Below are 22,681 nucleotides of genomic sequence, written 5' to 3' on the forward strand. Positions count from 1 at the left end.
ATTTTAAGCCATAATCTCTTTCCATGACCTGCCACCGCATCCCTGCCCTGCACTCAAGGAAGCACAGCCCTCCAAGGATGCCTATTTCCCAGGCAGGCAAATTGAGCACGTCCGCCCAGGCAAGGACTCGAGCAACGCTGTCCTTGCACTCATCCCGCAGACACATGGGTCCTGCACTCTCAAATGTGAATGAATGGGACACCACGTGGCACGGGGAGACAGAATTCGTTTATTGGGATCACTGGGTGGAGGTGGAGGAAGAACTGAGTGGCTGCTGTCCTGGTCTGGGGATGGATCAGGCACCAAGGTTAGGGGAGGGAGCCCATCACCATGTTAGTAAAATAATAAAACAGTGGTCGGACAGAGGGGAGACGCACTGCCTGGGATGAGGCTGCTCTGAGGCAAGAGGTGTACGTATCCTACCTGGCCCAACACACGTGCTTCCCCACTGGCTGCTTGGCCTGTGTCAGCAAAGGGAGCGCAGGACAGTGGGGGAGGCGGAGCGGTAGCAGCGGTACCCCTCCAGTGCCGCTGGCAGGAGCAGCAGGCCGCTCAGGGGGTCTTTGCGGCAGCGGCCCATGGCCTCCTTGTAGCTCAGCCGTTCCTTGGAGATGGGGTCTGTCAAATCCTTCTCGTAGCTGGACTCGTCCTGCAGGAGCTGGGCCAGCTCTTCACTGATCATCCCGGAGAGGAGGGCCTGCTGGATGGGGATGCGGCCTGTCCTCTTGGGGTCGATGAGCCCCCCGGTCAGGTGCTGCACCTGCAGGTGTGGGAGCACGCTCTCCCGGGGCATCCAGCCCTTCTGGACGGCCTCGCCCACCGACAGCCTCTTCTTGGTGACGGGGTCCTCGATGCCGGTGAAGGCCTTCTGGGCGTTGAGCAGCCTCTGCGTGGAGGTGTTCTCGATCAGGCCCCTCTCCATTGCCTTGTGCACAGAGTAGCGCTCACGGCTGAGCAGGTCCACGATGCCCCCTGTGGCTGCCTGGGCCTCCAGTAGCTTCTGCCCAGTGATGGGGTCCAGCATGTTCTTGGCCACGGCCGTCTTGATGCTGCACTTGTTGTCTGTGGTTGTGTCATAGATCCCGGCGATAGGGAAGCTGTCATCACCGAGCCCGAGAGAGAAGCTGGGAGAGAAGAAACTGGTGCTCTGGGGGACCGGGGAGGCGAGCGGGGACTTGGAGATGATAGAGCCGATGGACAGTGAGGAGCTTGGCTTGGTCTCCCCAGCCACAAGCAGCGCAAACTCTGAGATGGGTAGGTGGCCGTCCTTGTACAGATGGTACTCCTCCTTAGAGATGCGCCGGCAGCGGAGGGCGGCCTCGATGGAGTACTGCTTCCCGCTCTTGCGGTCCAGGAGCACAGACTCCTCCCCGCAGGGCCCCGAGGTGGTGACCTCCTCCCAGTCACACTCGAGCTCCTGGAGCTGCAAGTACTGGCCCCTGTCGATGATGCCCCTCTTGTAGGCCTCGTACGGGGACATGTCCTTCCCCGTCTCGGGTTCCAGGATGGAGATCTTGGTGGAAAGGTTGGTCTCTCGCGTCTGGGTCTCCTGGCTGAGCTCCTCCCGGCTCACCTTGGCGTGGAGGTCCCGGAGCGTCCGCTCCTTCTCGTAGATCTGGTCCTTCTCGCGGAGGATGGCCGCCTCGAGCCGTGAGAGCTCCTGGCCCCGCTGGGCCGCCTTCTGCCGCTCGCTCTCCGTCTTCTGGCTGAGCAGCTTCGACGACTCCTGCAGCTGCAGTGTCTGCTGCTGCTTCTGCCTCTCCAGAACCCGCAGCTCCTGCTGCAGCCGCCCACGCTCCTGGTCTGCCTGGTCCCGGGCCCTCTGCAGCTCGGACTCCTCCCGGGACCAGGTTCTCCCCAGCGTCTCGGCCCGGTCAATGCGCTCCCGCAGGCGCCGCGCCTCCTCCTCCCGGGCCTGCCGGGCCGTGCGCTCCCTGTTGAGCATCTCCCACACGCGGGCCCGCTCATCCTCCAGCACGCGGTCCTTCTGCACCCGGATCACTTCCTTGTAGATGGTCTTCTCCTGCGATTTGGCTTTCTGGAGGACGTCAATCTGGACCTGCAGGTTCTTGCACTCCCGATGCAGCTCCGTCACCTGGGTCTTCTCCTGGTCCAGGTCCCGCCGCAGGGCTTCCGTGGACTTCTCCAGGTCCGGGTCCTTCTCCAGCTTGACCACTTCCTCCATGATGATCTTCTCCTGCACCGTGGGAGGCCGCTTCTCGAGCTCCTGGATCCTCAAGGTCAGCTGCCGCAGCTCCCTCTCCACGGCCAGCTTCTTGCTGCGGTCCTCCTGGAAGCTGAGCAGGCCCTCCTGCTCCTCCACGCCGGCCCGCAGCTGCTGCACCTCAAGCTCCAGCTGGCGCCGCCGGCCCACCTCCTCATCCAGGCTCCGGCTCAGCCGGCTGTGCTCCTCGCGCAGCTTCGGGTCCTTCTGGGTGACCACCACCTCCTGCACCACCACCTTCTCTTCGGGCTTCCTCCTCTCCAGCAGCAGGCGCTTGCTCTGCAGCTCGTACACCGCGTCCTCCGCGGCCCGCCTCTTCTGGGCCGCCTCCCGCACCTCCTGGCGGAGCCGCTCTGCTTCTTTCTCCAGCACCGGGTCCTTCTCGTGGCGCACCACCTCCTTGCTCACCGTCTTGGTTTCCACCTTGGCCCGCTCGCGCCTCCACTCGTCGCGCTCACCCTGCAGGCGGATGAGCTGCTCCTGGGAGCGCCCGTGGCTGTTGACGAGCTCGTTGAGCTGAGCCTTCAGGCGGTCGATCTCGCGCAGCACCTCGGGGCTCCTCTCATGCCTCACCACCTCCTGGGTCACCTCCTTGTACTCCACCGTGGGCTTCTGGGCCCGCAGGACCTCCAGGTCGGGCAGCAGCTTCTCCACCTCTTTCTCCACACCACTCCTCCTGCCCGCCATCTCCAGCAGCTTGGCCTTGAGCCGAGTGATCTCCTGCTCTGTCTCCGGATCCACCTGGAAGATCTCGTGGACTCGCTCCTGGAGCTGCACTTTGGGCCTCTGCTTCTCCACCACGCTGTACTTGCTGTGCAGGTCACTCAGCTCCCTGGCCAGGGTCGCGTTCTTGGTCCTCTCCTCCTCGAGGAGGCTCCTCAGCCTGGAGGACTCCTGGAGGAGCCCTGGGTCCTGCTCCACCTTCTTCACCTCCTTTACGATGACCTTGGGCTCCACTGAGCTGATAGCCCGCTCCAGGTCTTGTATACGAGCCTGTAGCTTGGCCACAGCCTCCTCCGCCTGCTTCCTCCGCGCAGCATCCTCCTCCATCTGCAGCCTCAGAGCCTGGGCCGCCTTGACCATTTCCAGATTCTTCTCCACCTTGACCACCTCTTTCACCATGACCTTCTCCTTCACGTCCACCTCCCTCTTCTCAAGGGCCAGTAGCTCCTTCTTCAGCCCTTCCAGCCGGGCCGAGATGACAGCATCCTCTCCGCGGAGCTGCTGGATCTGGATCCTGAGCTGGGCCGCCTGGCTGTCCAGGCCAGGGTCCCTCTCCACCTGGGTGACCTCCTTGGTCAGCAGATGAGGCTGCATGGTCTTCCTCTTGCTTTCCAGCTGCACGACCTTCTGGGCTGCCACTTCCAGGTCTGCCTGCAGGCCAGCCCGCCGCTTGCCCTCCTCTTCCATCTGGGCCTTCACCCTGGACAGGCTGCCCTCCAGCTGGGGGTCCCGGTAGAACTCCACCACTTCGGTCTCCTCCAGCCTCTCCAAGGGCCGCTGGGTCCTCAGCTGCAGCAGTTGGCTCCTCTGCGCCTCCAGCTCATGCTGCACCTGAGCTACCCGCTTCCTCTCCTCTTCCAGCTGGGCCTTCAGGGCCTCTGACTCTCTCCCTGCTTGGGTAGGGCTCTCAGAGCCCTGCTTTGCATCATAGGTCCTTCGGATGTCTTCACTGAGCTCCTTCTGCAGAGAGGAAGAAGGGTAGAGCATGGGGGTGGGTGGTGGAGATAGGAGCTTCATGTTTTTCCTGAGATGAAAGACCTCTCCCTGTTTCCTGAGACTCCCCAGTGGGTCCTCAGAGGTGGAGCTGGAGACCTAAGATGCTTGGATATAGGATTTTGAGAAGACCCAGTCAATGCAATGATTTTAGGACCCAAGGCAGTGTGCAGGCCTGGTTTGCATTAGAAAGCGCAAATAGGGGCCAGGTGCGATGGCTGATGCCTTTAATCCCAACACTTTGGGAGGCCAAGGTGGGTGGATCACCTGAGGTCAGGAGTTCGAGACCAGCCTGATCAACATAGTGAAACCCCGTCTCTACTAAAAATCCAAAAAATTAGCTGGGCGTGGTGACGCATGCCTGTAATCCCAGTTACTCAGGAGGCCGAGGCAGGAGAATCGCTTGAACCGGGGAGGCAGAGGTTGCAGTGAGCTGAGATTGCGCCACTGCACTCCAACTTTGGTGATAGAGCAAGACTCCATCTCAAAAAAAAAAAAAAAAAAAGTGCAAACAGGACAGGTTCTCCCTGTCTCTCCAGAACCTTTCCCCTTTCCCCTTCCATCCAGGGACCCTAATTGTGGCTGAGGGTAACAGAAAAGCTGGCAAGTCACCAGGAGTCCTGGAGAAGTTCTGGCTCGAGGGTGTGTAGTGTGTAGGCCGAGGGTGGAGAGCCAGGTGGCTGAGGCCAAAGGCTCTAGGGGATTTTCTCTGCTCTCTGGGGTTAGAGGTCCTGTCCCATTGGAGGATGCCCAGTAGCCAAGCTGTGACCACACTGAATGCCATCTCCAGGGCCTAACCCTGGGATGGACACCAGCCTGTAAGAGCTGCTGGAGAGAAAACTGGGTGGCCGGAATCCGCTCCCCTCTCCAGCAGCCAGAGCTGCCCAGGGGCTGCAGGCAGGAGGGAGAGGAGGAAGGGAAACTACCAGGGTGACAGCCTGGCATTTTGGGAATGGAGTGGGCATTCCTGGTTATTCTTGGCTGTTGTGGGAAAGGTGTAGGTGTTGTCTATGTACCTTCTCCAGCATTTTTCTAGCAAACTCCAGCTGCTGGAGCAGCTGCTGCTGTGCTGCTGCAACCTCAGTATAGGCCTTTGCAAGGTTCTTCTCCTGGAGAGGGCAGAGGGAGAGGGAGAGGGCAGAGGGAGAAGGGAAGGGCAGAGTCAGCTCCTGCCTTGGAGCCTGCAGAGCTGGTGCCAACGTCCACTGATCCCCGCCAGGTCCCATCTCACCTGGGCCTGGATGCTCTCCTGCAGGGGAGCCACTCGGGGTCTCTTGGGGACTGACACTCCCAGGGTGGGCTCCAAAGAGCAGCGGTAGGTGTCTGCCTGGAGCTCATAGTCCTGAGCAGGGAGGAAAGGACAGCAGGCTGGCAGCCAGTGGGGGAGGCTGGGTGTGGGGGATAGGGCTGGAAGAGGGACAAGGGTGATGCATGGAGAGGGGCACGCTAAAGGCAAGCTGCTTACCTGGAGCGCTGCCTGCAGGGCCTGGGAGAGGCGGGATGCCGTGGCCCTGTCCCGCTCTCGGCTCTGGATCTCCTGCATCAGCCTCTGCCAGGGAAGAATCCAGAGTCAGGGGGCCAGGAAATGCCACTCACCCTGACTCTCCTCTAGCCAGTGGCTCCAGGGCCACAGTCAGCCAGAGCTGCCTCCCAGGGACAAGAAAGGGCAGGGAGGGAGACCTGGGCCAAACTCCCTCCTTTCCCTGACATCATTCTCTCTGCTTTTCCTCCTTCCTCTCCGAGGCACCTTGGCAGAATCCCTTTCTTTCTTTTTTTTTTTTTTTTTTTGAGATCGAGTCTCGCTCTGTCACCCAGGTTGGAGTGCGTGATCTCGGCTCACAGCAGCCTCCTGGGTTCAAGCGATTTTCATGCCTCAGCTTCCTGAGTAGCTGGGATTACAGGTGTCTGCCACCATGCCAGGCTAATTTTTATATTTTTAGTAGAGATGGGTTTTCACCATGTTGGCCAGGCTGGACTCGAACTCCTGACCTCAGGTGATCTGCCAGCCTCAGCCTCCCAAAGTGCTGGGATTAGAGGCATGAGCTACCTTTCTTCGGCCTTGTGCCCCTCAGAGTTCCGTTCTAGCACAGTAGTATCTGCGAGCATCAGCTGGGGCCTGTGGGAGGCAGGCATGCGGGGCCCACCTGCACATCAGATCCAGCAGGTCCAGGTGGCCCTGAGAATTCTTTTTTGTTTGTTTGTTTTTGGTTTTTTTTGAGATGGAGTCTCGCTCTGTCGCCCAGGATGGAGTGCAGTGGCGCTATCTCGGCTCACTGCAAGCTCCGCCTCCCGGGTTCACACCATTCTCCTGCCAAAGCCTCCGAGTAGCTGGGACTACAGGTGCCCACCACCGTGCCCAGCTAATTTTTTGTATTTTTAGTAGAGATGGGGTTTCACTGTGTTAGCCAGGATGGTCTCGATCTCCTGACCTCGTGATCCACCCGCCTCGGCCTCCCAAAGTGCTGGGATTACAGGCGTGAGCCACCGCGCCCGGCCTGAGAATTCATATTTCTGACAAGTCCCCAGGTGATGCTGCTACAGCTCATCCAGAACCATGGCTCCAATTGGAAAGTTCTCAACATGGGATGCCCACTTTTATTCACCTGGGAACTTAATATACTGATGCTCTGACCACAATAATCCAACTTATTTGGTCTGGGGAGGGGTCCTGGCCTGGGGATGTTTTAGAAGCTCTCTGGGAGATTCTAGTTTGCAGCCAGGGCTGAGAATCTCTGTCCCAGGCCCCCTTCCCAATGTCACCTCCCTACTCTCTCCCCAGATATTCTCATTTTCCAGCAGTCCCAGACCCATCTTTGCTCTTGAGCTCCTAGGGGAACCCCCAGCCCCAGTTCCCTCCCATATGCCTGCCTCCACCTCCCCGCTGCCCTCGGCTGTCCTGGCCACCTCATTTCAGCATGACCCAGCCGGCCCCATTCCCTCCCCAAATATGCTCTGTTCCCTGTGCTCCCACCTCAGGTGGAGGTGCCCCCTCTTCCCGGTTGTCCCCAACAGAACCCTGGGCACCACCGGGCCCCGTCCATCTCACTCACTGTTGCCTTCAAGCAGTCACCAAGTCCACCTAATTCTGCCATCTCCATCTCAGATCTGCCCACCTCGCCCTGTGCCATGGTCCCTTCCCCGGCCAGGCCACCACTCTGTCTCACCTGGATTTCCACCCTGGCTCCTCGTGGGCCTCCATGTCTTCATTCCCACCCTCTTAGCCTTTCTCTACTCGGCAGCCAGAGCCAGCTTCTAAACACTGGCCTGGAAGCATCCCCTCCCCAGCAGCTTCTGGGGGCCGCAGGAGAAAATGCAGCCTGGATCCTGTGCCAGAAGGGCCTGTGTGGTCTGCCCATCTGGTCGCCCTTGTCCCTGAGTTCCCCTCCTTTCCTCTGATGCCATGCCCTCTGCATGGGACATTTCATCCCTCCCCCGGCTAACCTTGCTTCCTCCCACACCACCGACCCTGACCCGCATGGGTGCCCAGCCTGGGGGCACCCACAGCACGCTGGCTTCTCCCACCAACGCTTATTGGCATCACAGACCTCCCCCACCAGACTGGGAGCTGCCAGGGTGCAGGGTTGTACCCCAGTGAACCCATTGCCTGGTACATGGCAGGGGCTTGACGAGTATGAGGAAGATGCAGTAGTGGCCGGAACCCTCAGGGCTCTGTGGCCTGAGCTTGTAAATCCCACTGCCCCAGTCAGGCCAGACAGAGATGGGCTGGCCCCGTCTGTGGGCAAAGAGGAGCATTTCAGCTGGAGGCCAGGGAAGGGGCCCAAGGCCTCCATGGCCTGGGCTTTGAAGCCCCTTAGAGCGCTTCTGAGCTTTGGCCACTAGGGGGCCACATGGGCACAGGCAGCTGTCCCTGCCCCAGCCTCACCTCCTGCGCCTGCAGCTTGTAGGCGATCTGGCTGGGGCCGTCGCTGGGCCGCACCTGGCTGTGGGGCAGGTGCTCCAGCCAGGAGCTCAGGTTATCCTTGCAGTTCTTGAACTTCTGGTAGGTGAGGGCGGCATCCTGCACCATCTTCTCCCTGCAGGAGGACGAGGCCCAGAACAGAGATAAGACCTGCCCTCTGGGGACAGGGGCAGGTGCACAGGGAGGCTGGTGGGAGCCTCCTCCTGGGGGCAGGTCAGGAGGCCCGAGTGGCCTGCTGTGCAGATCCCCACTCCCTGACCCTGGGAATTCAGAGATGGGACCGTCTCTACCAGGCACCACCCTGGGAGGTAAGTGCTTGTTATCCCATTTTAGAGGTGAGGAAACAGCTTCAGAGAAGTGAAGTCACTAGCCCAGCATCACACAGCTTGTAGACAGCAATGCCTGGCTCTGCACCAGCCCACACCCTGTGCCCCGAGGACCCAGTCGCTCACCGCAGGTCCAGCTGGTCCCCTGCGGCGTGGTAGCGGTCCGTGAGGGCTCGCACCTGGCGCTGCTGGCGAGGCAGGTCTTGGCAGAACTCCTGGAAGTTGTTCTGCAGCGCGGCGCATGCGTGCTCCGAGGCCTTCAGCGCGCGGTGCAGCCGCAGCACGCAGGTCTGCTGTTCCAGCAGCTCCCTCCGCTGGCGCTGCGGGAGGAGGGGACGCAGCCGTGCACCCTCGTGGCTGGGGAGACGCCGTGTCCACCCACCCGCCCCTGAATGCTGGGTCCCCCTGCCACCAGGAGGCCCCGGCTGGTCCCTTACCTGCAGCTCGCTGACCCTCTCCCGCAGAGCCCCCGGTTCAGCAGGGATGGGGGCCTCCTGCACCAGGGTGGCCTCGAAGCCTCGGATGACCCTGTCCGCATCCTGGATCTGCCGCTCCAGACCCAGGGCAGCCTTGGCTCTGCCGCAGAGGAGGCAAGGCTCAGACGCTCCCTGGGCCGCACCCTGCTGCCCTGCCTGGCTGCCCCGTCCCCAGAGCACTCACTTCTCCCCGTAGAGGCTGCACAGAACCTGCACATCACTGAAATTGTTCTTCACGCTGTTGAGGGCTACGGGCAGCTGCAGGGCAGCGGGGCCCACGGGCCGCGTAGACAGAAACGCCTCGCACTCCTTCTGGGCTGTCTTCTTCTCCGTTCCCAGGCTCTGCAGGCGCTGGGCTGTACCCTGAAGAGGGGCGGGGTCAGGGATCTCTGGGCAGGTGGGTTCCGCCCGACACTTCTACCAGAATACCCTAACTCTGCGCCCATGGAGGCAGTAGAGTGTGGTGGGTACATGCTTGGGCTCAGGCCAGAGAACTGCGTTCAGTCCTGGCCCCACTCGTTCCTCTGTGGATGACCTGGGGCAGATCAACCTGTCTGACCCTCAGTCTCCTCATCTACAAAATGATTGATAGGAGGGGCCGGGCGCAGTGGCTCACACCTGTATTCCTAGCACTTTGGGAGGCCCAGGCGGGTGGGTTGCTTGAGGTCAGGAGTTCGAGACCAGCCTGGCCAACATGGCGAAACCGTCTCTACTAAAAATACAAAAATTAGCCACCCGTAGCGGCGCGCACGTGTAATCCCAGCTACCCAGGAGGCTGAGGCAGGAGAATTGCTGGAACCCCAGGAGGTGGGGGTTGCAGCAAGCTGAGATCATGCCGCTGCACTCCAGCCTGGGTGACAAGAGCAAGACTCCATCTCAAAAATAAATAAATAAGAATGATTGATGGGAGGATGACACAAGAGCCAGTGTCCTGAGCTCAGCAGCGAGCACCAGGCACACAGTTACCTACAGTCATCTTCATGTCACTGTCCTGCTCACAAGACCATCAGGTCCCCCGGCCCTGTCTCTCCAGCCAAAGCCCTGGCTCTGCCCAGTAGGGACTGTTGCCCTCATTCTTTCATCAGTTATTCACTCATCTGCCTGGTCCATCACCGAGCAGTGCTGACTCTGCACCAGGCACCACCCACCGCCCAGTCTAACTGGGCTTCTCCTGGACCCCAACACCACTGACGTGGCAGATGCTATGACTTCAAAACCTAAGGACCCAGCTTCTTAGGAGGTGAAGACAGGGGGATTGTTTGAGACCAGGAGGTTGAGGCTACAGTGAGCCTTGATCACGCCGCTGCCCTCCAGCCTGGGCAACAAAGCAAGACCCCGTCTCAAAATAATAATAATATGGCCAAGTGCAGTGGCTCATGCCTGTCATCCTAGCACTTTGGGAGGCTGAGGCAGGAGGATCGCTTGAGCTCAGGAGTTTGAGACCAGCCTGGGCAACATGGCAAAACCCCATCTCTACCAAAAAAATTAGCTGGGCTCAGTGTTGCACCTGTGGTCCCAACTACTCGGGAGGCTGAGGTGGGAGGATCACTCAAGTCTAGGAGGTGGAGGTTGCAGTGAGCTGAGATTATACCACTGCACACCACTGCATTCCAGCCTGGGTGACAAAGTGAGACCCCATCTCAAAAAACAAAAAACAAAAAACAAAAAACAGACCAGGTGCGGTGGCTCACGCCTGTAATCCCAGCACTCTGAGAGGCCGAGATGGGTGGATCACTTGAGGTCAGGAGTTTGACATCAGCCTGGCCAACATGGTGAAACCCCGTCTCTACTAAAAATACAAAAATTAGTTGGGCATGTTGGTGTGTGCCTGTAATCCCAGCTACTCCGGAGGTTGAGGCAGGAGAATTGCTTGAACCTGGGAGGCAGAAGTTGCAGTGAGCCGAGATCGTGCCACTGCACTCCAGCCTGGGTGATGCAGAGAGACTTTGTCTCAAGAAAAGAAAAGAAACTGGTTTGGAAGGATAACCCTGGCTGTGGCCCGGTGTGGGTTTCACTCTGAGCACTTTTGGGAGTGTTGAGTCCACGTGGCAGAGAGCTTGCTGTTCTTGGGTAAGGAGTTTACACAACGCTGCAACCTCCCCAGGTAGGCTCCCCCTTGCAGCCAGGGGACATCTCTTCCTAAGATTCTCCAGGCTTCCTTGCTATTTCAGGAGCTTCGCCAGAATACCTCCTGGGGTTGTTGACATTGGGCCCTACTGGAACCTTCCTGAATGATCAGGTGAGCTGGGCATTATTACATCTGCTTCAGGGATGAGGAAACCAAGGCCCAGAGAGTTATGTAGTCTAAGATCCCAGAGCTGGTCAGTGGAGGAGCCAGGAGGGGAACCAGCTTGTCTGAGCCCGGGTCTGTCCACACCCTTCTCCACCTCCGTCCCAGCCACTGCTCCTGCACTTGCCTCACCTCCCTCAAGTGTGAGCACCAGGGCCGGGCCGCTTCTCATCCCAGCCGCCCCCTTCCGCCGCTCACCTACCTCATTGCTGTGGATGCGGCCCTCCAGGTCCTCCAGGGGTGTGGTGCGGCTCAGCGGGGCCCGCGCCCAGGCCAGCACCTGCCTCTCTATCTGTCCCAGGTCTCCATCCAGCCGGGTCATCTGTGTCAGGAGCTTCTGGGCATGTGGGTTGGCCGGGGCCGAGCCAGATGGAGCTGGGGACAGAGGTGCCGGTGAGGGCCCAGGGCCTATCTCCAGACTGCCAGATGGGTGCCCCCACCAGGTGCCCACAGAGGGTCCTATCGGGGTAGGGTGGAGGGGATGGGCAGGGCCACCCCAGAGATGAAATCCCCAGAGTGATGGTCCCTAACCCAAGGCGACCCCTGCCCATCACAGACCAGCCGGAAGTCGGAATCTACTCTTTCTAGCCCCACAGCCACCCCTCCCCCGGGCCACCCTGGGTACCCTGCTGGCTGGGCCGAAGAGACTCTGCAGCACTGGCCTTCAGGCGGCTCTGGACTGTGGCCAATTTCTGCTTCAGGGCCTGCAGCTCCGAGGCCAGCCTAGAACGAAGAGGGGATTGGAGAAAGAGGTCCTCACTCTGCCTCTCTCCCTCCCCAGCCCCAGTAGACGCAGCTTCAGGTGGAGGCTGGCCTTTGAGCAGGGGTCTGCCGGGGCATGGGCTTGGACAGCACAGGGCTGGCCTGCTCTGCCCACAGCCTGCCCCTGAGTATCCCTACACAGACCTACCGGGAGGCCCTGGCCACGGCATCAGGGTCTGGTGCTGGGATGCAGAAGCAGGCGGCGGGAGCACGCTTGGTCTCCCCACCAGGGCCCTGCACGACCCAGGTGTACAGGTCAGTGTTATCTATCAGCTTATACCGCTCACCCCGCAGCAGCTGCACCTGGGGGCACAGAAAGGGAGCGGCTCCTGCGGGCTCAGGGGCAGGGGGCCAAGGCCAGGGCAGAGTAGGGGCTGGGGACAGAGACAGATAGGGACAGCAGCTGGAGCAGGGACAAGAGTAGGGTGGGAGACGCTGGGGTAGAAAAGAGGCAGGACAGGACTTGGAGAGAGGAGGGTCTGGGTCAAGGGAAGGAGTAGGGTGAAAGTGGGCGCAGGAGACAGCTGGGGATGGAGCAGGGATGGGCTTGGGCAGGGGTAGGGGATGGGTTGGGTGGGGCTGGATGGTGGCAGGGGTGAGGTGGGGGAGTTCGCACTTCTCCTGAGTCCCAGTCGCAGATGCTGTCCACGTGCAGGGGCTGCTGAGGCGGGTTTCTTCGCTGTGGCAGAGGGGCCACATCCCGGCTTCGCCGCTGCAGGTCCCCAGTGGCCCTCTCGGTGACAGCCAGCTGTTTTTCCTCTGCCTGCCGGGGGCCCAGGCAGTGGGGACTCAGGCCAGGCTGCATTGGAGGCTGGCCACACCATACCCGTCCTTCAAAAGGCCTAGAGGCTGGCCTTCATGAAGGCAGGGGTCTCTAAGTCAGCAAAGTAAAAGGAGCCCCTCTCTGGGGGCCTAGGATCCTGGGATCTGCTAGTTGCAGGGAGGGGGATGGCACAGCATCACCCAGGCCTCCGAGCAGAAGCGAGACGGGCCTCAGAGCTCTCCCAGGCTGCCCTTGTCCCACTGCAAATGAGGAAACTGACGTCCAGAGGTGGGAGGAGCTTGCTGGTACCTGGCCAGCCTCCTGCTAGAGCAGATCCCCCGCCAGCACACAGGCCAGGGCTTGGGATAGACTAGGTACCGAGGCAGAAGGGGTGAGGCCCAGAAAGATGGACAGGACCAATTCCCAGAAGTGGGGTGCAGATGGCCTGGTGGGGTTGTCTCACCTCCAGCTGTTGCAGCAGCTCTGTGGGGGCGCCAGGGGGGCCCCCAGGTGCAGGGTTGGACTTGGCATCCAAGTTGGAGTTGAGCTTCGCCAGGGTCTGGCTGACTGAGTCCGCCTCTTCCTGGAACTGAGTTCACCGGGTGGTTGAGGGCAGAGCCTGGGGCAACCTGCTGCCCACTGACCCTACAAACCAGCTGAACCTAAGCCAGGTAAACCTAAACCAGCTAAACACAAAGCAGCTAAACCTAAACCAGCTAAATACAAACCAGCTAAACACAAACCAGATAAATGTGAACCAGCTAAACTAAACCAGTAACCCCTAAGCCAGCTAAACCTAAACCAACTAAACACAAATCAGCTAAACCTAAACCAGAAAAACCTAAACCAGGTAAACCTAAACCAGCTAAACTTAAACCAGCTAAATCTAAACCAGCTAAACACAAACCACCTAAACCGAAACCAGCTAAACCTAAACCAGCCAAACACAAACCAGATACACCTAAACCAGCTAAACCTAAACCAGCTAAACACAAACCGGATAAACCTAAACCAGCTAAACTTAAACCAGATAAACCTAAACTGTCACTCTCCCCTACTCTGGTCGGTCTTTCTTTTTCCTACCCAGGCGGCAGGACCTTTTATCACTGGTGTGCTCTTGCAAATGGGGTCTTATTCGTGCACTGAACTTATTTTTTTTAAGTGGGTCATAAAACACTTGGTCCTCGTCCTTCCTGCACAAATGAAGGGCACCGTCACCTGCCTCCCTCCAGCACCTGAAGTCCTTCTTGCTGAGACAGAGGGTATTGGAGCTGCACTTGTCCCAGCCCCAGAGAAGAAGCTGTGCTTTAAAGAAGCATTCCAGGTGCTTTTACGGAATTTTTGTCAGTGTGTGATCACAGTCTTGTGGTTCTATAGGAAAATGTATGAAACATTATCTGCCCCCAAATCTCAGTTGTATATTATATCAGGGTTTCTCAACCGTTTTTTTTTTTCATTATTTTCTCCTAAAGAGCCTTTTAAGAAATATTTTATTTAATTTCCCCCCACCTCATCCCCATAAAATTTTATTTATTTATTTTGATAGAGATTTATCTATTTGTATAGAGACAGGGTCTCGCTATGTTGCCCAGGCTGGTCTGGAACTACTGGGGTCAAGCAATTCTCCCGGCTCGGCCTCCCAAAGTGCTGGAATTACGGGTGTGAGCCACCACGCCTGGCCCCCATGAAATTTTAATATCACTGATATGTTGAATACAGCTTAGGTGCTGTATGTGGCTCTGTACTTCATGCATAAAAAGAGTTAAGATATTTTTCTGCCATTAAGAACCAATTTTCACCCCCCTGGGAACCGCTTCACCCTGTTGAGAATGTGCCCATGCCTTTCTTTCCCTCTGGGACCGAGTGGCAACCACACAGCTCTATTTTATTTTATTTTTGAGGTGGAGTCTCTCTCTGTCACCCAGGCTGGAGTGCAGTGGACCAATCTCGGCTCACTGCAACCTCCGCCTCCTGGGTTCAAGCGATTCTCCTGCCTCAGCCTCCTGAGTAGCTGGGATTACAGGCGCCCGCCACCACGTCTGGCTAATTTTGGTATCTTTAGTAGAGACAGGGTTTCACCATGTTGGCCAGGCTGATCTCGAACTCCTGACCTCAAGTGATCCTCCAGCCTCGGCCTCCCAAAGTGCTGGGATTACAGGTGTGAGCCACCGCGCCCTGCCAGCTCTGTCTAGTTGAGAGGTGCAGTGCCTCTCCTGTGGGCAGGGGTGCTGTGGGACCTCCCGCCCCTGCCTCCCCTGCCGCCCCTGCCGTCCCTGCCTCCCGCCCCAGGGCTCACCCGGCGGTAGTCCTCCACGTGCTGCAGCTGGGTCTCCTGGCAGATGCACAGGTTCAGGAAGTTCTGCCACTCCATCTTCAGGGCCTCCTGGTGGGCCTGGGTAGGGCAGCACGGAGCCCTCGGACCACGCCCCGCCCCCCCCTTCCATGTCCACCCCACCTCCCCCACTTCCCCGCCCACCACGTCCCTTCTCACTCCGGTGCCCTGCCCCAGCGCACCTGGATGGGCCCCACCGCGGGGTGCCGCAGCTCCACCATGCGCTCGCCGTCGTCCTCCAGCTGGTTCACGCTCTGCTCCTGGCTCAGCAGCTCGTGCTGCTTGAAGTGCTGGGGGCGAGTCGGGTGGGGAGCGGCGGTGAGGACCAGGATGGCCCTGGCCGCCCCTACCTGGCCCCAACCTCTGCCAGCCGACCTCGTACTCCCGCCGCACGCCCTCAGGGTCGGCCATGAGGTCGCTCCAGTCCTGCTGCAGGATGCGGCGCTGCTGCTCCGCCAGGGCGCTCAGCTGCCGCGTGCAGCCCTGCAGGTGCGTATACAGGCTGCCCAGGCTCTGCCCGCGCCACGACGCCGCCTTCTGTGCTCAGGACCCGCCGCCAGCAGCAGGGTGGGGAGAGAGAAAGTGGGGGGCAAAAGGCGCCATTGGGCCGCGCTCAGGAACACTGGCCCCGGGCAGCGTCCGGGCGGCCACCCAGGCCCACCCGCAGCCACCCTGCCCGACCCTCCCTCCTGCTCACCAGTAGGTCTCGGTATTGGCTCCGGATGGTGGCTGCATCCTGCCTCGACCAAGGGGAGAAACAAGCCCGTGAGAGGTGGGGTGCAGGGAGACGGCCCTCTAAGATCTGGGCCAGCCATACCCCACCCACCCCTATCGCCAGGGCCCAGCCGATCTAGCTCCGGCTCTGACTGGAGAAACAGGGGCTGGGGCTGGCTCCGGATGTGACATCCTCCCGGCTCACCCACCGGCCCCACGAGACTCCGCAGCTGCTGCCCATAGGCGTCGATCTCCTTCTGCAGGATGTTGTGCTCGGCGATCTGTTGCTCCAGCTCCGCCATGCCCGGCCCGTACTGGCCTGCGCAGACCTGCTTCTGCAGGAGAGCCGGTGGCTCAGTCCCCACAGGACCGCGGTGGGGAGCCAGAGAACCCCACATGCCTCCCACCCGGAGAAGTGGACTTGGTCATTTGGGCAGAGCGTGGACGAGCCTGGGAGCAGACCGGGTGCACGCCCTGCAGCTCACCCAGGGGCGAGGCCGTTCTGCAGTGGCCCCTGAGTCCCACTGGTTCCCAGACGCTGGGCTCAGCCTCTGAGAAGTCTCCAGCTCCATCCTGCCTTGTCCGTGAGCCAGCCTCAGTGCTTCCTGCCTGGACACCTCCAGCCAAGCTCTAGGGCCCTCAGAACGCCCTGCTCCAGCCGGACCCTTCCCCACTGTCCCTCTACTGTCATGATGACACCCCTTCTGTGTGGCATCAAAGCACAACTCCTCAACCAGGGATCAGAATGCCCCATGACCTGGCTCTGCCCACCCGCCCAGAAATCCCCACTTCCCGTCGAACCCCAGGCTTCCTCCTGGCAGAAGCCTTTGCTCCTTCTTTCTGGAATTGTCCTCTCCTCACTACTTCACCCTGACCCAACCGAGCCCTCTCACCCCTCTGAGGTCTCTTCATGTGCCTCCTCCTGCAGGAAGTCTTCCCTGACTGCACTGTCTGCTCTGCTGTCTCCCTGCCCAGACCCCTGAGCCACCCCTACACCCTGACTGTTCAAGCCTACAGTCAGGCCCTGGGTTAAATGCAGTTCCGTATCGCCCTCTGATCACACTGGTGTGTGACTTTGAGCTCCTGACCTGTTTCTGCTCCAGCACGCGTGCCCAGTCGACCCTGGGTCCCACGTCAGGGGGCAGCACCATCTTCTCGTACAGGGCACGGTACTCCGCACACTCCTGGGTCACCCGCTCGTGCAGCTGCTTGATGCTGTCAAGAAGGTGGCCGGCAGGTCAGGGCTGGGCCTGGGTCTTCCCCAGGGACCCCCAGCCCTGCTGCAGCCCCACTCACTCCTTCTCAATCTCCTCAGCCTGCGGGTGCTTGAGCCGCCGGGCCTTGTCCACGTCCAGGAAGAGGTCCTTGAGCAGCACCTCGGCCTCCTTCAGGCTGCGACCCGTCTCCTGCTGGTGCTGCAGGGCCTGGCTCTGCTCACTGTTCAGCCGGTCCTGTGGGCAGGAGATGGGCAGACTGGCCAGGGCCCAGAGCCCCCACACCCTTGCTGCCCATCACTGTGGGCCTGAGCCCCACCTTTGGGACCCCAGCTATGCTGGCCAACCTCGAGGCCCACACCAGGCACAGGGTCAGGCCCAGGGCGTCCGTGGGGCAGGTGACAAGGACACAGGGGAGCCCAGAAAAGAAGGGAGCTGAGCCCTCTCTCCCACTGTGTGTTAGGGGACAGGCGGTGCAGGACAAAGGTCATCTGTCCCATCTTCACCATCACCAGGGGGCACTCAGGGTGTGCCAGTCCTGATGATGGGCCTCCCATGCCACCCAGCCTGCCCACGCCCTGCCAGCTGCTGCCCGGGCCTCACCTGCTGCAGCCTCTTCTGCGTCTCCAGGATGTCCCGCTCCACCTGGTCGGCGCTGGCTTGCATGCGGGAGATGAGCAGGGCCAGCTCCTGGGTGGCAGCCCTGGTGGGTGGAGGGGATAGTGGGCAGCTCAGTGGAGGAGGCCCCTCTGTGCCCCATCTAGGTGGCGTCCCCTGCCCTCCCTCCACCCCATCCTGCCCCCACAGCCTAGCTCACTGCCCTGACTTTGGGGTCTCTCTCTGCAGGAGGCTCTGTGAGCTAGTCCTGGTTGGGGGTGTTAGCACTGCTCCGCCACATGAGGGGTCAAAAGGTGAGGGTCTCAGGTCTGTGTGGTGCTGGGGGGCAGGCGGCCTCGGTGTCCCAGCCTCAGCCAGCTGTGCCGGCAGTGAGTTCCCGACCCCACCCAGCTACCTGCCACTTCCCTCCCCAAGCCAGTGAATCACCGGCTCAGCCACTAGTACCTGAGCCAGCCTGGCTGGGCCCTGGGAGGGGCAGTTGGGCTGGCTGGGGCAGGGAGGCAGCAGCAGGTCCCCCACCCCCACCTCCTCCCACTCCAGCCCTGTGTTCCCCTATACCTCCTCCACCCCGGGGAGCTTTGCCAGAGTGCTGGCTTCAGTAGCCGTCTAGAGGAGCCTCACACTGTCGGAGCCGGGGAGGGGGGGCAGGCGCAAGAGACTGCTGGGCACCCTAACATTCTCCAGAGTTGAGGGTTCAAAGCCCAGACTGGGCCCTGACTTGCTCTGAGTCACATGGTCAGGGACGGAGGGGAAACCTTGCTTCCCCCCAGGGCATTTTCTGTGCATTCGCCCTGCGGCCTCCATAGAGCACCTGCTGTGTGCATGCACGCACTCTGTGGAGGTCACGAGGTCAAGCAGACCTAAGAGAGGGCATATTGGTCCAAGCCTCATGAGCACAGTGCCTTATGGGGGATCATTATCCTGGGGCAGGGGAAGCCTTGAACTCGGTCAAAGGATGGGCCCCCCCCAGGCAAAGGGACAGTGCTGGTGAAGGCACAGCAGTCTGGAAGAACTCTGTGGCCAAAACAGCCTGGTTTCATCTTTCTCCATCATTAATGCTGTGTGACCTTGGGCAACTTACTCAACCTCTCTGTGCCTGAGGTTCCTCACTTGTAAAGCGGGATTTTAATAAAAATATCTATGCCTTAGAGCTATTGTGAGCATTAATTGAATTTATCCGTCTGAAACATCCAGTGCAGGCCTGGTGCAGGGTCGGCACCCAGCACGTGTTAGTTTCTATCCCACTAGAGGGCTAGTGCCTTAAAGGCAGGGGCCTGTTGGTTCTGTCTACAGAGACATCTCCAGTGCCTAGAACAGTCCTGGCATGCAGTAAGTGCTCAGTAAGTTCATGTCAAACGAGTGGATCGCACGTGAGATGAGAGCCAACAGGGCCCCGAGGACCGAGCTGCCCCAGGCCAGGAGTGCACTGCTGGGGAGCCTGCCTGGACAGTGGGAGCTGCAGGTGCTGGGCCCCGGGCGCTCCTGCTCAGGTCCCACCTCCTGGGATGGCTGCTCCCACCGGGAGCTGCACACTCCACCCTGGGTGGGGCTCAGGTGCCCCAGGGAGGACAGGTCACTCAGCGAGAGTGTTAGCTGAGAGTCTTAACCACTGTCTTTCCCGTCCACCCAGACGCCCAGCCTCCATGTCTGCTGGTGCCTTGATCCCTATCGGGGTAATGGGCACCCCCACTCCCACACCAGCCTTTCATCCCTGAGCTTATCTCGACACCCTGGACCCAGGTGGGCTGCCGCCTCCTCTGCAGACAAGCTGAAGCCAGTGGGTGGGAAGAGCACCACCCAGTCCATCCACAGAGAGATGAGGCTGGGCCCCAGAGAGCCGGGTGGTCCAAAGGAGGCCCAGTGCCCCCTGCACCACACCCACTGGAAAAAGAAGCCCCAGCTCTATTTTGTTTTGTTTTAACAGACAGGGTCTTGCTCTGTCACCCAGGCTAGAGGGCAATGGAGTGATCACGGCTCACTGCAGCCTCGACTTCCTGGGCTCAAGTGATCCTCTCACCTCAGCCTCCCAAGTAGCTCTGACTACAGGCATGCACCACTACATCCAGATAATTTTTGTATATTTTTTGTAGAGACGGGATTTCGTCATGTTGCCCAGGCTGGTCTCGAACTCCTGGGCTCAACTGATCCACCCGCCTCGGCCTCCCAAAGTGGTAGGATTGCAGGCGTGAGTTGTTGCGCCACGATTTTTTTTTATTTTTTTTTAAAGACAGAGTCTCAGTCTGTCACCCAGGCGGGAGCGCAGGGGTGTGATCATGGCTCACTGCAGCCTCAAACTCCTGGGCTCAAGCAATAGGCACGAGCCACCATGCCTGGCTATGTTTTATTTTTATTTTTTTACAGAAACAAGATCTCCCTATGTTGCCCAGGCTGGTCTCGAGCTCCTGGGCTCAAGGAATCCTCCTGCATTGGCCTCCTGAAGTTCAGGGATTATAGGCGTGAGCCACCGTGCCCAGCCATGAACCCCTAACTCTTCAATACAACCAGGCCCTGGGTGAGAACTCTGGGGAGGGCTGTGGCTTAGGCAGGTGGCAGCACAGCCCCTGCGTCCCTACCCCAGGGATCCCACCCTGCACCCTCAGTCCTCATGCCCTGTACCGAGGCTCCAGGGGTCATCCCAGCCAAGTAGAGCCTTGGGGCAGAGCTGCAGTCAGGCAGCCAGGCTCTCCTGTCTCCCAGCCTCTGGCAGAGGAGGGCCTCGGTGCAGGCTCCTGTCCAGCACTTCTCCCGCTAAGCGGCCTCAATCCGTGGCCCACAGGCCGCCTTAGAGGATGTAGGGAGCCCCAGGCCATCCCCTGCCTCCCGCCAGGGCTGAAGTTCGGCCTGGGCCTGCGGCTCCCAAGGCAGGGAGAGTCCACCCCTGGGCCCTTTGGCCTCGGGACACCAAATGCCAGCACGGGGCTGGTCCTGGGCTCTGGGCCGCCGCCGCCGCCAGGTGGCTCAAGGACCTGGGCCTGGCACCACCCCCACCCCAGTTCCCTGGCTCCCCATCCCCCAGTCCCACTCACCGGCTGTGCTTGCTGGGGGAGCCTTTGGGGGACCCCTTGGCAGGGGAGCCCTTGGGGGACCCCTTCCCCTGGGAGCCTTTGCTCAGCCCCTTGAACATGGTCGTAAAGGCAGGTGCTGGCTCAGGATGGGCTTGGCTGGCGAAGGAGGGCAGGAGGGCAGGTGGGAGGCAGCGGGCGTCCTCACTGGCTGGTCAGCTAAGTCTGGCGAGGTGGGGCGGCTGGGCACTGGGGAAGGGAGTTTCTGGGAGGCCCCTCCTTGCAGGTGAGGCAGCAGGCGGCCGGGTCCCAGGCCTGCCGCGCATGCACCCACAACGGCCACACTCATGCCTGCTCCTGCACAACCAGTCTGGGAGGAACGGGCACAGCCCTGAGGGCGGAGCCGAGCCTGCCCAACTCCCACAGAAGGTTTGGACTTGTTACACCCACATGCCCAGGGGAGCGCGGCAGTGATCACACCCAGATAGGGAAGGAGCTGGGCCAGGACAGACTGGGCTGGAGACAGACGTGCACATGCAGACGCAGGCTGGGCGGAGAGGCCCCCGCCCCGGAGCTCAGGATTAGTAAACACCTCCAGCCAGCTCAGAGGCCCTGCTGCCAGGCAGGCCCCCACCCACAGCTCTCAATCCCCCAGGAGAGGAGGGGGTGTCCTGCCAGCCCAGAGCCTGGCTCTCTGTTCTCCACTGACATGATGGGGCAGCCAGGGGACGTTCACTCCAGACAACTGGCACAAGGTCCATTTTTTTTTTTTTAAGAGACAAAGTCTCACTCTGTCACCCAGGCTGGAGTGCAATGGCATGATCTCGGCTCACTGCAACCTCTGCCTCCCGGGTTCAAGTGATTCTCCTGCGTCAGCCTCCCGAGTAGCTGGGATTACAGGTGCCCGTCACCATGCCCAGAAAATTTTTGTATTTTTAGCAGAGAAGGGGATTCACCATGTTGGCCAGGCTGGTCTCGAACTCCTGACCTCAAGTGATCCACCCGCCTCGGCCTCCCAAAATGCTGGGATCACAGGCATGAGCCACCACGCCCGGCCCCATTTTATAAAGTGTGCACAGTGCAGCAGCACCAGGGCTGGCTTCAGGTGCCACTAAGCCTGGGCTCTGGCTGAGGCCCGGGAGCCCGATGCACTTGGCTTTTCCTACCTGCCTCTTCCCCCACCCAGAAATGGCCCCTGGTGGCTTTTATGAAGTCAGATTGAGTGGCAGACAGTGATGCCAGCTTATTGGTCTTTTCCTCACACTGGGGACCAGGGTTGCTGCCTTTTCGTTCTGTGGTGGCCCTGAGCATCTTCAAGAAAGGGGCGATGGCACCCCCGTTTCCAGGCACTCATTTCACTGGCCCAGCATAACAGGCCCCTTCTGCGGAGGTGGCGTCGCTTTCCAGGTCATTCCTGAAACCCCTATGGTTTTAGTGGAAGGAGGGCTTGAGGGGGAGCCAGGGGATGGAACAGGCTGACTGGGTGACATCATCTGGTCATCCTGGCAGGTCTCGCTGAGGACAAAGCATAGCCTGGCAGGAGAGAAAGGTCCCAGCAGACGGGGGAGACCAGGGACCGACGCCTGATACTGGCCTCAGGCCCCCATGGGATAGAAAAGGCTTGCACCCTTTTTGGCTGAATCTCATGGGAAACCCCTGAACTCGGCCATGGAGAGGGGATGCAGGAGACCCCCATTCCTAGAGGTGGAGGAGCTGACAGGGGCAGTGGGGGTGGGGAGGGCAGCGGCGGCCCCTGACAGCAATGAGGAAACAAAGTGGTCTCCAGTGTCCTCGGCTCCCGGCCCATGTCTTGAGTGAGATGGCACCAGGGATGACTGGCCACTCAGCCTCTGCCCCAGGCTGCTCCCACTTTATTCCTGGTGACACTTGTCTTCTAACCACTCATTGCACGCCTGCAATCAATTGTCTTCAGAAAGGAGCTGTTTGTGTGAATGATTACGGGGGCCAACGCCAGCCTCACCCCTGGCCTCCCTGACTCACCTTTTTCTTTTCTTTTTTTTTTGAGACCGAGTCTCGCTCTGTCTCCCAGGCTGGAGTGCAGTGGCGCCATCTCGGCTCACTGCAACCCCTGCCTCCCAGGTTCAAGCGATTCTGCTGTCTCAGCCTCCCGAGTAGCTGGGATTACAGGCGCCCGCCACCACGCCCGACTAATTTTTTGTATTTTTAATAGAGACGGGGTTTCACCATGTTGGCCAGGCTGGTCTCGAACTCCTGACCTCAGGTGATTCGCCCACCTCAGCCTCCCAAAGTGCTGGGATTACAGGTGTCAGCCGCCGAGCCCGGCTGCTTCACCTTTGAGCTTGG

At 60.0% G+C, this 22,681-nt stretch overlaps 1 protein-coding gene across 1 annotated transcript; it reads right to left on the reverse strand.

The window, feature by feature from the left end:
* Positions 1 to 209: 209 nt before the first annotated feature.
* On the reverse strand, positions 210 to 20,727 carry EVPL (envoplakin). Its single transcript, XM_054458289.2, has 22 exons — positions 20,381 to 20,727; positions 17,340 to 17,439; positions 16,819 to 16,973; positions 16,611 to 16,737; positions 15,732 to 15,857; positions 15,506 to 15,544; positions 15,184 to 15,345; positions 14,991 to 15,098; positions 14,773 to 14,868; positions 12,940 to 13,065; positions 12,330 to 12,476; positions 11,862 to 12,016; positions 11,577 to 11,674; positions 11,154 to 11,326; positions 8,846 to 9,024; positions 8,623 to 8,761; positions 8,312 to 8,505; positions 7,824 to 7,974; positions 5,406 to 5,489; positions 5,172 to 5,282; positions 4,957 to 5,049; positions 210 to 3,907 (listed from the first exon to the last, which is right to left on the reverse strand). The coding sequence occupies exons 1-22, from the start codon at positions 20,476 to 20,478 to the stop codon at positions 467 to 469; spliced, it is 6,102 nt and encodes a 2,033-aa protein (XP_054314264.2). The 5' UTR covers positions 20,479 to 20,727; the 3' UTR covers positions 210 to 466.
* Positions 20,728 to 22,681: the final 1,954 nt, after the last annotated feature.

Source organism: Pongo pygmaeus, chromosome 19 (genome assembly GCF_028885625.2).
Source record: "Pongo pygmaeus isolate AG05252 chromosome 19, NHGRI_mPonPyg2-v2.0_pri, whole genome shotgun sequence".
NCBI lineage: Eukaryota > Metazoa > Chordata > Mammalia > Primates > Hominidae > Pongo > Pongo pygmaeus.